The sequence below is a fragment of the Phalacrocorax carbo genome, chromosome 7 (genome assembly GCF_963921805.1).
Source record: "Phalacrocorax carbo chromosome 7, bPhaCar2.1, whole genome shotgun sequence".
In the NCBI taxonomy this organism is placed as follows: domain Eukaryota; kingdom Metazoa; phylum Chordata; class Aves; order Suliformes; family Phalacrocoracidae; genus Phalacrocorax; species Phalacrocorax carbo.
The window spans coordinates 12,584,090-12,601,401 of NC_087519.1; the positions used below are offsets into that span (position 1 = coordinate 12,584,090).

Here is a 17,312-nt window from a genome sequence, read left to right on the forward strand (position 1 = left end):
ATACCATTACAGAAATCCTTTTATACTTTACAAGTTCATAAGTGACTCTAAAATAAAGTGAAGCACTTGTCTTTTTTAAATTGCAGTGAGAACTGCTTTGTTCCAGAGATGCTCTCTCCCTCCTCTGGGCTTTGGAGTGAAAAGAAGGTGCTGTGGGCACCACAGGTGGCTTGGGCTGTATAAATGCATTTTTGCTTATTTTACCATTACAAATCAGGTTTTATAACTGAACTCTGTTTGTAGTGCTGTTCAGGAAAACAGTTTTATGAGAATATAAAATGCTTCTTTAGTATTCATAGCCTATAATATCCGCAGGAATGTATGCTCTATTAAACACAACAGTGGGTAAACTGTTTAAAGTACCCTGATAGAGCCTTTACAATTTGATTGATGGTTTCCATGATTTTATGAGGTAAATTGTTATTCCCTTGAACAGTTTGTTTGTTTATTTATGGGGATTTATTGCTATAGTGTCTGATCACCTCATAAATATAAATTAATTTAACCTTCAAAATTAAGTCTTTTTAAAGACGTTTTACAAATAGGCAAAAGTAAAGAACATTCCCTCTCAAAGAAGTAGCCTTCAGACTTTAATATAGGTTTCTTTTATAAGCTAGACAGCAGCTTTCTGATGAAAAAGTGTTCCACTGGAAAATGCACTTGTCAGGCTCAAACTGTTCCATGGAAGTACAGTTTGATGACTTTTTTGTTAAGCTAAGCACGCGGCATCCAAGTCGCTGCTTCTTGGGTGTACAGTTTAGCCTATCCTGTGGACAGCCTCAAGGCTCCTAGAGTCTCTGACTTCATGGTTGCTGGCACATCTAGGTATTCCAGAGCCCCATTTTGGAAACAGATTTTATAAATCAGGTTTCCCCATGGCACAAAACTCTGCTCCTGACTCTTAACTTGGACCAGATGGTCCCCAAAGCCATGTATTTGCTGAGACTGAAATTTGACAGGGTACCTAAACATCACTTTGTCAGCTGTTTGTAGATTCTTACCAACTTGGATCAGATATGCCTGTAGGTTGTAGCAGGTAGCAACAAAATAATTCTGTCTGTCTTAATAAGTTCCATTATTTCTTCTGACTGGAGAAGGTGAAAAGCAATCTCACTTGTCTGCTTGCCAGTCTTACTTGGCAGATGATCGTGGAGCAACATTTGGCATTGATGAACCAGGAACTCTAGGAAAGTTACATGGTTATAGCCCTGCAGGGAGAAGGAAAGCTGACATTACTAAAACTGAATACATTGGAATTATATGAATAAGACTTTCAGTCTGTAATACCAGTTGCAGGAAGGGAGAAGGGCCCTGCAACAAGTCCAATTGTGTTGCTCTCGTTCGCCTCGGTTATCACTTTGTAATTACCCAGAACCAGCGGAATGTAATGGTAGTGTTTGCTTTGTCATAAGTAGTTTCTAGTGAAGCACTTACTGAAGACTAGGTGTCACCGAAGTTGGCGTAATCAGAGTACTTGAAATTGCATTAACAATGCAGATCCCTAAATAAATACAGTATAAAAGTCTTATTAGTTAGAAAATGTGCATAAATAAATTTTTGTATATATTGAGATTGTTTGTCCTAAGTTGCCTCACCATGTGAGGTAACTGTTGTTTACTTACACGTTGCAATACTAGGGATGAAGAACTTTCTCAAAGACCAAGGACAAAATAACAATAGAAAACCCTTCCTAAAACAATAAACACTTCAAATCTGTCTCTAATCTGTATACAGTATTTTAATAAAGCAATTTCTAGGAAGTACTAGTTTATAGCTAGCATTAGTTGCATTGGTCTGTTGAGTAATAGCTCACAATGTTAATAGAGATTGTAAAATTTTCCTCTGATAAGATTATTAAACATATAATGAAAGAAGGCACATTTTTCCCATTTTTGAAGTGATTCTTACTAGCTTTAGTTGCATGGATAGATTAATTAAATAGGACAAGTTAGATTAAAAAAAAGACTTAGTATCAGTGAGGCGCATAAAACCATTTCAACCTATTTTTGCCAATAAAATCATGACAGGAATAGTGCCATGTCCTGTCAGCTTTCATTGTAAACTCTAGTGATGTAGTTATTTGAAAGGGTAAATATGGATGAGAGGAGTGGGTTGGAAGGAAAAATTCCTATGGAACCATCATTTATGAGGTACAGTAGGCCCTTCATATTCATTTCACAGGACCCTATCTCTCTACGTGCACCCACATCCTTTTATTTTCTGTTTTTATAGTAGGTCATTTTTGCTAATGAAGTATTTACATATTTTGGCTCATTTATTTGGCTAATGTCATGGTTGGCATGTTTCACTCATACATATGTAGTTTTGCTCATGGGCAAAACAGGGAACAGTAGTAGTGCTTTAGAGTAAAGAAGAAAAAGCAACATGAAGCTTAAAAATTGTCGTTCAAAAGGCACTAGATTTCCTCTGTGTTCAGTAATGATGAGGAGCGTGATCCTTCATTTTGGATTTAAATGGGAGTTTTGCTCAAAAACCCTGTATGCTACTTTTCCAGGTAAGGAGTGACATGAGACAAGTTTTGCCCATTCTGTTCCTGGTGTTCAGATGATACTGATTTGATTTTGATTTATAATGTGATCTTCACTTCGTGAAAGTGTATTTTACCTAAAAAACCCAACAACCAAAGGCATACAGTTCTGCTGAAAACATACAACACTTCTAGATTTAATTATTGAAATCTATATTACAGTGATCTACTTTTTCCATTTTTATGTCTCTGCTTTTAAAACATATTTCTGAGAAAAAATAAGATTTCACCTCTTTTTTCCAGACCAAATGTGTGTGGATCACGTTACAATGCTTACTGTTGCCCTGGATGGAAAACTTTACCTGGTGGAAACCAATGCATAGTCCGTAAGTTAATCCAGTTATATGTTATGACTGAGGTTTATCTTTGTCCCTCTATGTCAGGGTATTTTTAATTGTATACCAGAACTGAAATGTGTTTCTATATGGTTTCAATAGCAGCTGTACATAATTTCTTTACCATTTTAAATATATTAAGCTAATATACAAAGTTTTGTGGGCTACAATACAGTGATGTGATACCAGTATTTAACAAAGGATTAATCTCATCCACATGTTCTGTTTAAGTCTGTGGTGAAGGGATCCAAGGGGTGTGTGGACTCTCAGGACTGAGTAGCTGTGGAATATGTTAATCCATTTAAGTAAATGGAAGGAGGCAACAGCTTCTGGCCAGCAAGTACATTTGCTCTGCTTGTTTGGACCGTTTCCCTGAAATATATGTGTAGAGATATAATTATATGCATACACACATCATAGCGCTGTATGCATATTTATGTGTAACAGTACAATGTAACAGAAATAATTGTTAAAGGTACTTTGTCTAAGGCTGATAAGACCCTCTCCAGAGATACTGAGGCAATGTTCTGTCAGATGGGAATTATTACACTTGTGTGTGTCTGGTGCAGAAATAAAGGGAGCGTTGTAATGCTGCCTCAGTGCCATCCTTCCTCCAAGCGTAGTCTGGTAAAATGGACCGCAGTTTCACTTTTCCAAGGAAATCTCCCTATATCTGGTCTGGCCTGTGGCATGTTCCTAGACCTTTTCATAAGAGATTGTGAAGCTCTACGTTTTAACTGTCTCCTGTAGAGATGCAGATGAACAGGAAGAACTGTTTTGGAACCTGTTGTATGCAATTTAATGAGTTTTTAGGTATTTATGTTATGGGGCTGAATGCATATTTTCTATCAGGTGTTTTTTATGTGTTTGGATTTTTTGAAGCATATTTTAAAGACATTTATGTTTTCTTTGTAGCAATCTGCAGACATTCCTGTGGGGATGGATTTTGCTCTAGACCAAACATGTGCACATGCCCGAATGGTCAGATAGCCCCCTCCTGTGGTTCAAAATCAAGTAAGTATTTCATCTGTGTCTCTGATACTGCTCTTCTGAGTCTGTGAAGCTACTAAGGTAAGTAAGAGAGTTCAGGTTCAGTGGTCAGTATTAAAGACAAATAACCTCTGAGTCACCAGCCTCCTATGATGAAACTGAAGAATGACTCAGAGACTAGCTATTGGGGACACTCTTTTTTTTTTTGCCAAATTAAAACCAAATTAGTTTTATGGGAGGCTATATTAATTTGCCAGTCTGTAACACTAATTCCAGTCTTCCTTGCTTTCTGGAAAATGCCTTACCTCTATTCAATGCTAGACATGCACGCATATACAGCAGAGAAGTTGTAAAGATAGAGAGATGACTGTTGACAGTTGGCTGAATTTGACTTACTTTGTCATGCTGCTCTTGTATTGCGGGTTACTAAGCCAAACACTATGCTGTATTTTACGTGCAGGCCTACAAGTATAGCATTTCCTTGCCGGGCTCAGTACTTATCTTCTGAATCTAATGTTGCTGATACAAAAGTATCAGGTGATACTTTTTTAGGTGCTAGAGGTACAGAACTGGTCAAGGTTTTTAAGTGGAACTGCTTTTCATCAGAAAAAAGCAGGTGCTTTGGAAATGAGACTTTTCAGAGAGATGACTTTTCCGCTAGTGTTTGGATTTCAGGTTTTCAAGGAAGGTTCCAGAGATCCAGGAAAAAAAAAGTAAAATTAAATTAATTCAATGAACCAGATAGCTCAATGGCTAATTGTAGGTAAAGTATCTGATACGAAGTAGGATTTCGCTTGGGATAGTATCTCAGTTCGTAATCTCTACTGTATTCTCATTTGAGTATGCTGCTTCTCTCTTAGAATATAGAAGATTTTGATTTTTATATAAAATGTGAAACTTCTGGGAAGAATTTTGGGGGAGATTTGTTCCCATAAATGCCCATAACTGTCTGAACAACAAATTCACTGAAGTCAGTGGGGGATGCACTCAGCTGTGGTCTGTAATATTATGTAAAATGGTAATCTTTTTAATTCTGAATATATTTTCAGACTCTGTGTGTGGTCTGCTTTGCCCCTGTATTTTTACCTTGCCATTTTTTTGCTTTCCTAGTTGATAAGAATTTTCCCACATAACTGACCGCTTCAGCTTGTGGCTTTAGCATCCTTTTCATGCAATAACAGTGGAAAAACAATAACAACTGTGGAATGTAATGGAATGGCATGTACTAAAATGGTAAATATTGTTCTTTGTAGTTCAACCCCTTTCTCAGGCTTGTGTGATATCTGTTAGGGAGAGGCCAGTGTGAGGAGGATCTGGAGCTATGGAGCTCACAGAGAGCGCTGGAAGGAGGAAGGGTGCAAAATGCTGCACAAGTGTGTGTGGTTGTGTTCCTGCCTTGTTTTGCAGCTACTGTTTTACCAGGTGCATATGCTTTAATTCTGTAAGCCAGTAAAGGGGACTATGACCTTCTCCCAAGTCCCCTTCAGGGTACAGAAGGAGATACATATCCCTACATCTGTTACATGTTTTGGCACCTTTGTAAAAGGCAGGAATGAGTGGGCCTTAGTATTACCTCATTTTTTGTCTTAGGCCACACTGAAGTATTTTATGAGTCAAGACTTAAAAGAAAAATAGAGTATGAGTAAAGTAATAGTTGTTCTTGTGGTTCTTTTTCTAAAATATTTCTAAAATAGTTTTAGCCCTCAGTGGAGTTGCATGGATAAATGGGTGCTGAAGGACTTTACTACAGTTTTTAATCAAGCAGCTTCTAAAGCCTACATGACATAGCTACTTTGGTTGTTTACAATTATTCTTCCTAGGTATGAATATTCTACTAATCATAATCTTTAATCAGTGTTGACATTATTTTCCTTACATTGCTACATAGGTTTGCTCACTTTTAAATGTTGCTTTTCTGTATACGATACAAGTATTAACACGTCACAAACAGACTTAGCAGTTGGCTTAGAAAAGATGTTGTTTATATCTTGTTTAATCAGTGCAATAATTTAAGATACATTTTGTGTGTGCGGTCATATCACCTCTATTTATTAAGACAAATCAATTCTAAAAGCAGAAGTGTCTTGAGTTGTTGTAAAGACTCCAGTGCCTCTGTGCACTCTTGTGTAATTATGCTTATGACCCAGCACCTCATTAAGACTTAGAGGATATACACTTTCTGTAAGTCATTTGCTCTGTTGGCACTGTAGACAAAATCCATGAATATGTATTTACACAATAGACCACGTGGACTTAGATCTGCTATTAGGAAACAAAGTAAACATAAACATAAAAATTACTGTTCGACATCAGAGGGCTACTGTTAGCTCCCATTAGTTACAGTTAGTATTTTGTCAGAATATGTATACATGAAACTTTTTTTAATTATACATTTTAATGAATGAGAAAAAACTCTTATTAAGATGATAATTAAAAAATCAGAAGTAGATGATACAGATTTGTTACATTCAAAATAAAAATAAAAATTATGAATGAAAAGACCATGATTTCTCAGGATTAAATTTATGGCTTCTGATATACGAGATGTATCTGAGTCATCTTTTGGATATTTCAAGCTGCCTGTGTCTTTAGTACTTAAGGTATCAGTAGTGGGCACAGGTTTTATAGCAGGTACAATCATAGGCAGAAACCGAATTCACAGTGGCTTTTACAGACTGGTTGCCTGTCAGAATCAAATAGCTAATGCAGACTGGAAAGCACGTGGATTGGAAAGCAAAGCCTTCAAGTTTGGTTCTTTTGCAGGTCAGTTGTTGGGACTTTTCTGGTTACGAGTCAGCTTTAGGAATCTGATTCATGGTTGAAGAGATCAACCGGGGGTTTTCTCAGTAGGGATTTTTGTGACATCAATGAACTTGCTGGCTGAATAGTGGTTATTTTTGTGTAATTAGTGATTTTTTGGGTATGCTTACAGTAGCTTGGAGATAAGATTGCCCTGTGTGGAGGCATCCCCTCCGCTGGCTCTGATGCGTGGGTGGCTCTGATGTTGCAGGTGTGCTTGTGCGGGGATGTCCTACACCTTGTGCTGCACCAGCTCTGTGCTGGATGCTCCACTGCTACCTCCCAAACCACCCAGACCATGGCTGCTTTGGTCTTGTCTGTTCATGCTGCAGCCGTGCCCCTGTTTGTGCTGCAGACATATCCTATGATCCTACCATGTTGTTGGAGTTGTTGCTTCAACTGCGGTGGAGAGGGGGTGGGGGGGCAAGTGAGGAGGATGGGGAGGGTCTTCCCTTCAGCATGGGGCATGCCCTGCTTCCCTGAGGGTTATGGGTCAGGTGTGTCTCTGAGCGCAGCCACTGGTTTTGCTTCCAACCTGTTTTAGACAGAATGACTTGGGCTGGCCTAAACAGAGAAGACATTTGCTGAAGGTGCTGTCTCTGAAGGAAGGGAGCTGTGGCAGAGGCAGCGAGAGCTGTGGTGGGTGCTGAGGGTGGCAGCTGGTGGGGACAAGTGTCTGCATCCCTCCGGTGGGCTGGTTACGCTGCCTGAGTGCAAAACCTGCTCCACTCCTGCTAGCAGCTTCAGAGGCACCAGCTGAGGGCTGAGGTCCTCCTCAGAGACCACGTGCTGTGGGGAGGGGAGGCCAGAGTCCCGGCCCTTGGCTTCGTGCCCCGGGTTCCCACTCCTTGGGGTGGTGTGGGAGATGTCTGTTCAACGGCAGTAAAACATGGAGCTCAGCCCCTTCCCTGATGTTCTGCTGCTGTCAGAGGTGGTAAAAGGTATTGAATTTTAAATGTTTCTGGAATTTTCATGGCTGCTGTGGGTTTTCTCAGCACCCCATGCAGGGCTGCAGGCCCACGTCCCATCCCAGCGCTAGCTGCATCTCTCTCCTGAGTAAGTCACTTGACAGAGAAAGCATGCTGAGCATCTGGGATGTGATGAGACCGTCATTCCTTGTTTACAGCTCCTGGCAGGCAAAGCCCTGCGTCATGCACGGCCAGGGTTGGGAGCGTTTCCTTGGCAGTGGCACAGAGAGATGAGAGGCGGCCTCTCTTCCCGGTGCCCGCCAGCCGGCCCTGCAGAGCGCCCTCAGCCTGAGGTGCTGGGCGAGCGGCTCTGCTGGCTTTCCCTCCTGAGGATTGCAGCCCCCACACCTTAAGTTTTTTAGTTTGGGATTGCAGGGTAGATGGTGTGTGTGTTACATTTCAGCTGCTGCGTGAGATCCCGAACGTTTCATGAGCAGTGGTGGTGTGACAGTGCTCTTGGTGTGATGAAGTCTTACTCAGTTTTGCTGAGAATTTATTAAGCAAGTCAGTAACTGCTGTGCTTAGTCATGCAGCTTGTTGTTTCACTTTGATAAACAACACAAACATTGCCCACACACAAGGTGTGTGTGGATGTGTTTGGTCTCACTGTCTCTTTTGCAGGTTTATAAAGCTATGTTCCTGCAGTTGCTCCTGTTTTGACCTCAGAAGTTTCCAGTGCAGACTGTTTACAAATTGGACCTGAAAGAGAACAATAATTGAATAAAAGCAATTATTTATTAGTTTTGTTAACATCTCCTGTGTATGCTGAAATAAAGCAAAGCTATATGTGTTGATTTGCCAGCCTTAGGGTAATTCCTGAGCTTTTTCCTTGAGTCTCTGTCAGTGTGATACCTTGGAACAGGTTATTTCATTTACTGGAATATCTCCGCTGACATTTAATTAAATTGTTGATATAGCTGAGAAGGAGACTCTGTACCTGTATTAATATGCAACTTTTAAAAAACGTAATCTTAAAATCATCATCTGAGCTCCAGACAGCCTTCGCATGTGTTTCTATAAATTTATAGAAGGGTAATATTTCAGAATACTCTGTATGACTTTGGAAACACTTTTTTCAACATTCCCTCAAAAAAGGGCAGAAAATAAATAATTAGTTTACTGACCATATGTCACTGATGCATGGTAATAAGGAAGAAATCTCACCAATTTGAATGGTTCATTTTAATAAAGATGACTGGGTGTCCCAGCAGTCTCCAATAATGATTTTAATTTAAAAAGGAGGAAGAAATATTTTACCTTGGAAAAGTTCCTTTAAGAAACAGTAAGACAAATTATGGAAACTTTTGTGTGTGCATTATGTGTAAAACCACTCCTTATCCCAAACTGGGGAAGTAAACTTTACTTTTACTTGAACAAATAATATGAAAATCATCATATAAGCTACTGTTAACCTTTTTATCTCAAATGTAGCTCAGACTATTAAAATAGGCTTTGGTCTTCATGTGGGAATGGAAATTAGCTCTTGGCATAGCTTGTTCTCATTGAAATCAGTTTGTGGTTTTTAAGTTCCTTCCCTGCTTGACAGATGATATCATTTCCTATGCTTTTTGTAATCCCCTCTGTTTTTCTAAGATTGTATAAAGCTAAGTTGAACTACACATTTTAAAGTAACTATACACCTTTTTCTGACCTACTTAGGACATTGTCCAAAAATCTTCACCAGATATTCACTCTGTATTTGCACACAATTTTACTTTTTGTTGAGGAATGTTAGTGCATTTTTCTTGCCTGAAGTACTGAAGTACATCCAAAGTAGAACAAAGATGTATCATAACTATTAGACACATAAGAAATATAAGATACAGTTTTACTTTTATAATGGAAGAATTAAGAGTACCAGTGTTTTAAATGCTAGATTGTTTTAAATCTTTTCTCCAGTTGCATGTTTAACTTCCATTCTGTGAATTGATATTGCTATAGAAGACAATATAGTTAAAATTATTATTTCTACTTGAAAGTAAAAGTAAAATTCCATTCACATACTTCTGAACTGTAAAAAGCCAAGTGATGCTTAAGGGCTTTGTGCAACAGGAAAAAGTCAGTAGTTGGCACGGCACCTGTTAGCAACAGGCTGTGGTGGGACATGCAATTTCTGTTTTTCAGTCCTGAGCATTTCAGACAGCATAGTGTAAGCATCCAGTGCTCAGTCACAATCTACTGAAATGCTGATCTGACCATACTCCTATGTGGGGAGGAGCCTTTCATGTGGTTCCTGTTAAGAAGGAAACAATTTCCCAGTTGCTTACTGGAGTGCCTGCCCTAGTTCACAGCTATGTTGGACAGCGGGATCTGTAAGAAAGACTCCACTTTGTCGGGGGGCCTACCCACTTCTCTATGCCTGCTGAAGGGCCTGACATACTTCAAATTGTTCCTAACCTCTAGTTAAAAATATATATTTGTCCTTATTACTAGGAAAATGCAGCACAGGTATTTATGCTTTACTGGCATGGGACTTAAGCTGTATGCTAATCATTATAAATGGTGGGGCTGCAGCTGAGGAGACCGTACTGCTGCTCCCCTGCCGCTGCTTGGAGGGGAAGGTTGTTAGCTCTGGGTAAATCCTGTCTGTGAGCTCTGTAGCCCCCAAGCACAGCAGCCAGCAGCAACCTGGGGATGGGGTGAGCCTACAGGTGGCATACAAAGAAATTGCTGTTATTTTTCCTTTTCGTGCAAGAAGTCCTGCCTGGGCAGATCAGCTTCTGGTATTGTGTGTTTTGGCAGAACTGGGCTATCTTCAGGAGCTTCCTTATGTGCTTCCCTTTAATACTTCCCTCTGCCATTGACCCAATGAGAATACTCTTTTTCTTCATAGTGGTATCTGCCAGAAGTTTAGTACTTTTCCCTTATTGATGGCCTTTTCTCATCACTGCAAACTAGGAGACAAATTCTATTGATTTATGCTCATATAAAATGCCTTTGACTTCAGTGAATAAGAGTGGTATCAAATTCCTGCACCATGTGCTATATTTGTTAGGAACAGTAAATCAATATTGTTTTCTGTACTGCCATTTTAAGTATTTGTCCTAAAATATACATCCTTGGTTTCCAATAGTACTTTTCTAGTTCATGGAATCAATCCCTAAAAAAAAAATTTAAAATCCCTTAGCAGACAGTTAAGTGTTTCTGACTGGTTTGATTTAATTGAGGAAAGTCTTTTTTCCTTTCAAGTACAACACTGTAACATCCGGTGCATGAATGGAGGTAGCTGCAGTGATGACCACTGCCTCTGTCAGAAGGGATATACAGGAACACACTGTGGACAGCGTAAGTACACATTTATTCATGTAGATACTGTGTACAGTTAACTAATTCTGGGATGTGTTGATCTGGCACTCTTTAGCACTAAATTTCAGATGATGTTTAGCTTATTTTTGATCAGGTACAGTGGAATTTTACAGGAAAACACATGACTGTAATGAATGCTGAGTGAATTCTTTCTGATCAAGACTACTAAAATAAACATCAAGTGAATTAATAATAATTGGATATAACTTGATCCTGTAGTTCTCACACTACCATAATTCCTGTTGACCTCCAGGGCTTTCCAGTCACTAGAGCAATAGGCCATACATTTAGAATTTACATGGGATTCAGTTTTCATCTTATAGGCAAAATTAAGCTTTTTTTAATACAAGCCTTGTTTTAATTTCAGGGGTTTCTTCAGACATAGTATGGTTTAGGAATTTTGCTCATTTTGATATTGTCGTCTTAGAGCTGATCAATGTATTTTTTATTTCCTTGATCAATCCTGAGCCAACAGCATTCCTGGATCCAGTGCTTGAAATCTCTCCCAAACTGACTCTGGTGGTCTCGTGCTCCTCTTGGCTGGAATGCTGTGCAAAATCTCAAATAAGGATGTAGACACTGCTTTTAAACAAGGTTGTCATGTTGCTATCTAGTGAACTATTGGTCTGACAGAGAAAATGTGTTTAGCTCATGAAAACCTTTTGTGCTCTGTCAAAATCAATGGCATGCTTTACATGAACTTTACATGGGACCAGGAATTTACCCTAGTAATCTGGAAGAGGATCACATGGTGAAAGGATTAAGAATTGTATATCGAGTGGATATAAGAGGATAAAGGGAAACCTTCTTTCTACTGAAGTGAATGTGAAATGGAACAAAGAATAATATTACTCAATGAGCATCAAATTGTATTTAAAAGCTCTTTTTTAATGTGAATTATATTTTCTGATTATTTTTGAGAGCAACTGCTTTTGGAGTTTATTATGAGGAAGACTGGGTTCTGAATCTAGTGACAGTATCTTACAGGGGAAGAATATCTTGGATTAACTTAGTCAAAATAGAGAATTACATTTTCCTCTCCTAGTTGATAACATGAATTTTTTAATATCAGCAAACAGCCTTTTAATACTGGATTTTTTTGCTATTATGGTAGAGGAACAAATAAATCTTTAAACCTGCTTCTGAACAGGGAAAAATTTTGAGGATTTAGAGATGAAATTTTCTTCTGCACCTTCTATCTGCAGTCTCTATTATTTCAGTGTTTCTTTGTTGGAAGTTTGAAAGAGATGTTATTTTGAAGTTATGGAATTGTCTAGCCATCCCAAAGAGAAAGGCTGTGAGAGGTCAGAAAAGCTGTGATTGTTACTGTGTTTATATTATGCTCCCTTGAAAATATGAATTCATGATACTAGTGGGGCTGGGAAATAGGTAAAGATCATAAGTAGATTCTGGAAAATAAAGTATTCTGTCCTGTTATGTTTACCATTTCTACTAGTTTACCTGAGCTGGTCAAGTACATACCTTCATGTCTTTCTGGAAATAGCTCAATAAAGATTGCTTTTGCCTTCCCTCTGATACAGCTGTCTGTGAAAATGGATGTCTAAATGGCGGGAGATGCGTGGCTCCGAACCGTTGTGCTTGCACATATGGTTTTACTGGACCCCAGTGTGAAAGAGGTACGTGCCCTAAAAAGTTGAAAAACCCTTGATGTTCCAACTTGCTTAATAGTAACTTAAAAATACTTAAATAGTATTATTCAATAAAATATTTAAATAGTAATATTTTATTGCTGTCTATGAAAAAGGTAAAATAGAATTAATGTTCTTGTAGATTGCAGTGTAAGGAAGCTTTACTGCACGGAAAACTCCATTTTCAGTCTAAGAAAATAGTGGAGATATTAGTTATGGAATAACATAAATTAAAATGGTAACGACTTTCCTAAATGGCATTTTTAATGAGGAAGAAAACTTTAGCATTGATTGTAAAAACAAACATTCAATCTTATCTTCTGTGATATTTGTATATCACAAGCATTGATTGGTGTGATTTTAATGGTTAGTTCTTCAGTTCACGGTAGGTTTACCAAGTGTAATTTTCTTTTCCTAGGGCAAAAATCCCCTTTTATTTACTGTAACAGTAAGGCTGTCAAGCCATTACCTCTTCTAATCTATAGTTGAAATAACTGAATTTATTTTTGTTAGTCTTAAGATTGAAAACAAATTTTAAGTAACATTTTTGGCAATAAGGGAGCTTCTTAAACACAGGGGCTATGAAAACACTCCAGTGGAAGAGGTGGCAAATAAAAAATGTTGATAAGTGTTTTTACTTAAACTCCAGTTTCTAAGTCATCAGAAAAGCTCCTTATAACTCTGATACATTTTCTTACCAATGATAAGCAGCATCTTGCCTCTGTCTTTAACATATTTTGTTTTGACCGAGTTTATTCAATTCTTTCCATTTTGAACAGATTTGTTGTTATCAATTTTAGCTTTTTATTTGTGTATCTGTAGTGATAATCACAGCTGTTTCCAGATGAAAACACAGCAATACCAACTGTCTTATCCAGTATATGGATTTTTTTTTTCAGGGTTATTAAACCAATTTAATGGTTCATTTGAGAGAGGTATAGTGAACAATGTTTAGGTATAATGCTACTGGGGGACTTCAACCACTCTGACATCTGCTGGAAAAGTAGCACGGTGAGCTGTAGGCAATCCAGGAGATTCCTAGAATGCATTGAGGATAACTTCTTGAGCCAGGTAATAGAAAACCCTACTTGAGAGGATGCAATACTATACCTGATGGTCACCAATGCAAGTGAGCTCATCAGTGATGTCAAGATTGGAGACAGCCTGGGCTGCAGTAATCAGGCACTGGTGGAGTTGACACTCCTGAGGGATATGGGAAAAGTGAGGAGCATAGTCAGGACCCTAAATTTTAGGAAAGCAGACTTCCAGCTCTTCAAGCAGTTAGTCATCAGGACCCTGGGAAAAGGTCCTCAGGGGAAAGGGATCAGAAGAGAGCTGGCAGATCTTCAAGAACGCATTCCCTAAAGCACGAGATCTCTCAGTTCCCAGGTGTAAGAAATCAAGCAAAGAAGGGAAGAGACCAGCATGGCTGAGTTGAGACATGCTGGTCAAACTAAGGAGCAAGGGGGAACTGCACAGGCAGTGGAAGCAGGGACAGGTATCCTTGGAAGAGCGTAGGGATGGGGTCAGGAGGGCCAAGGTGTGGCTGGAGCTGAATTTGGCAAGGGATGCAAAGAGTAACAGGAAAGGCTTCTACAGGTACATCAACCAGAAAAGGAAAGTCAAAGAAAACATACTGCCTCCAGTGAACAAGAATGGTGGCCTAGTATCAACATACGAGGAGAGGGCTGACGTACTTAACTTTTTTGCCTCAGTCTTCACTGCTAACCTCTCTCCTCACCCTTCCCAAGTTGATGGATCGCAGGATGGAGATCGGGGGGTAAAGCGTCTCCCACTGTAAGGGAAGATCAGGCTCATGACTGCCTGAGAAACCTGGATATACACAAGTCTATGGGACCTGATGAGATGCATCCCAGAGTCCTGAGGAAACTGGCTGATGTAGTTGCCAAGTCACTCTCCATGATACTTGAAAAGTCATGGCAGTCAGGTGAAGTCCCTGTGGGACGGGAAGAAGGGAAACATAATGCCCATCTTTAAAAAGGGTAGAAGGGAGGACCTGGGGAACTACCATCCTGTCAGCCTCACCTCTGTGCCTGGGAAGATCATGGAACAGATCCTCTTAGAAGCTGTGCTAAGGCATATGGAGGACAGTGAGGTGATTCGAGGCAGCCAGCATGGCTTCACCAAGGGCAAGTTCTGCCTGACCAACCTAGTGGCCTTCTACTGATGCAGTGACTACATCACTGGACAAGGGAAGAGCTACAGATGTCATCTATCTGGACTTTTGTAAGGCCTTTGACACTGTCCCCCACAGCATCCTTCTCTCTAAACTGGAGAGATATGGATTTGATGCGTGTTCTGTTTGGTGGATAAGGAATTGGTGGATGGTCATACCCAGAGGGTAGTGGTCAATGGCTCAATGTCCAGATGAAGACTGGTGACAAGCGGTGTCCCTCAAGGGTCTGTACTGGGACCAGTACTGTTTAATATTTTCATCAATGACATAGACAGTGGGATTGAGTGCACCCTCAGCAAGTTTGCAGATGGCACCAAGCTGAGCTATGCAGTTGACACACCAGAAGGAAGGGGTGTCATCCAAAGAGACCTGGACAAGCTGGAGAGGTGGGCCTTTGAGAATCTCATGGGGTTCAACAAGGCCAAGTGCAAAGTCCTGCACCTGTGTCAGAGCAACCGCCGATATCGATACAGGCGGGGGGATGAAGAGATTGAGAGCAGCCCTGCGAAGAAGGACTTGGGGGGTATTGGTGGATGAAAAGCTGGACATGAGCCAACAACGTGTGATTGCAGCCCAGAAAGCCAACTGTATCCCAGGCTATGTGGCTAGTGTAGGTTGAGGGAGGTGATTCTGCCCCCCCTCTACTCTGCTCTGGTGAGACCCCACCTGGAGTACTGCGTCCAGCTCTGGAGCCCTCAGCACAGGAAGGACATGGAACTGTTGGAGCAGGTCTGGAGGAGGGCCACAAAAATGATCCAAGGACTGGAGCCCCTCCCCTATGAGGACAGGCTGAGAGAGTTGGGGTGGTTTGGCCTGGAGAGGAGAAGGCTCTGGGAAGACCTCATTGCGGCCTTTCAGTACTTAAAGGGGGACTACAGGAAGGATGGGCACAATCTCTTTAGCAAGGCCTGTTGTGACAGGACAAGGGGTAATGGTTTTAAACTAAAGGAGGGTAGATTTAGGCCAGATATAAAGGAAAAATTTTTACTGTGAGGGTGGTGAAACACTGGGGCAGGTTGCCCGGAGAGGTTGTGGAGGCCCCATCCCTAGAGCCATGTCCAAACTGACCTTGAATGTCTCTGAGAAACTTGATGTCCCTAGTTGAAAATGTCCCTGCTCACTGCAGGGGGGTTGGGCTAGGTGACCTCTAAAGGTCCCTTCTAACCCAAAGCATGCTATGATTCTATGATTCTGTTGAATTTTGTAATACTAAAAATAAAACATTTTCGTTTGTTAGACCTATCAGTCTTTTTATTTGGAAGTTCATACATAATACTCACATAGCATGTAGTGTTACATATCTATGAACCTGGGACAGAATAGACATTAATAACATGATTTTGGCTTTGCATGTAGGGGATGTGCTTAGCACTTGAAACCTCTGGCAGTGAGTTTTGTCTACCTAGACTTCAGTAGAGCCTTTGACACTGTTTCCCACAATGTTCTCCTGGAAAAACTGGTTGCTCATGGCTTGGATGGGTCTACTCTTCATTGGGTAAAAAACTGGATGGATGGCCAGGCCCAAAGAGTTGTGGTGAATGGAGTTAGATCTAGTTGGCAGCAGTTGTGAGTGATGTTTCCCAGGACTCGGTGTTGGGGACGGTTCTGTTTAATATCTTTATCAATGATCTGGACAAGGGGGTTGAGTGCAGCCTCAGTAAGCTTACAGGGGACACCAAGTTGGGTGGAAGTGTTAATGTGCTTGAGGGAAGGAAGGCTCTACAGAGGGATCTGGACAGGCTGGATCAATGGGCTGAGTCCAACTGTATGGGGTTCAGCAAGGCTCAGTGTTGGGTTGTGCGCTTGGACCACAACAACCCCATGCAACACTACAGGCTTGGGGAAGAGTGGCTGAGAAGCTGCCCTGCAGAGAAGGTCCTGGGGTCATTGGTCGATAGCCAGCAGTGTGCCCAGGTGGCCAAGAAGGCCAACAGCATCCTGGCTTGTATCAGGAATAGCATGGCCAGCAGGACTAAGGAAATTATTGTCCCCCTGTACTTGATGCTGGTGAGGCTATAGCTTGAGTACTGTGTTCAGTTTTGGGCCCTTTAGTACAAGGAGGACATTGAGTTGCTGGAGCATGTCCAGAGGATGGCAACAAAGCTGTTGAGGGGTCTGGAGAGCAGGTCCTTACGAGGAGTGACTGAGGGAGCTGGGGTTGTTTAGCCTGGAGAAGAGGAGGCTGAGGGGAGACCTTATTGCTCTCTACAACTACCTGAAAGGAGTCTGTAGCAAGGTGGGTATTGGTCTTTTCTCCAAGGTAACAAGTGATAGGATGAGATGGCCTCAAGCTGCACTAGGGGAGGTTTAGATTGGATATTAGGAAATATTACTTCACCGAAAGGGTTGTGAGGGATTAGAAAAGACTGCCCTGGGGAAGTGGTTGAGTCACCATCCCTGGAAGTATTTAAAAGATGTTCGGATGTGGTGCTTAGGGACATGTTTTAGTGGTGAACTGGTGGTATTTGGTTTACGGTTGGACTCAATGATCTTAAAGGCCGTTCCCAACCTATATGATTC

At 40.7% G+C, this 17,312-nt stretch overlaps 1 protein-coding gene across 1 annotated transcript in view; it reads left to right on the forward strand.

Annotated features, from left to right (window-relative positions):
• The window catches only part of FBN1 (fibrillin 1), a 161,760-nt gene that overhangs the window by 12,222 nt on the left and 132,226 nt on the right, over positions 1-17,312 (forward strand). Inside the window, exons 3-6 of the mRNA XM_064456363.1 lie at positions 2,792-2,874; positions 3,799-3,897; positions 10,830-10,925; positions 12,488-12,583. Coding sequence (XP_064312433.1) covers positions 2,792-2,874; positions 3,799-3,897; positions 10,830-10,925; positions 12,488-12,583 — 374 coding nt within the window. The remainder of the gene's footprint in view (positions 1-2,791; positions 2,875-3,798; positions 3,898-10,829; positions 10,926-12,487; positions 12,584-17,312) is intronic.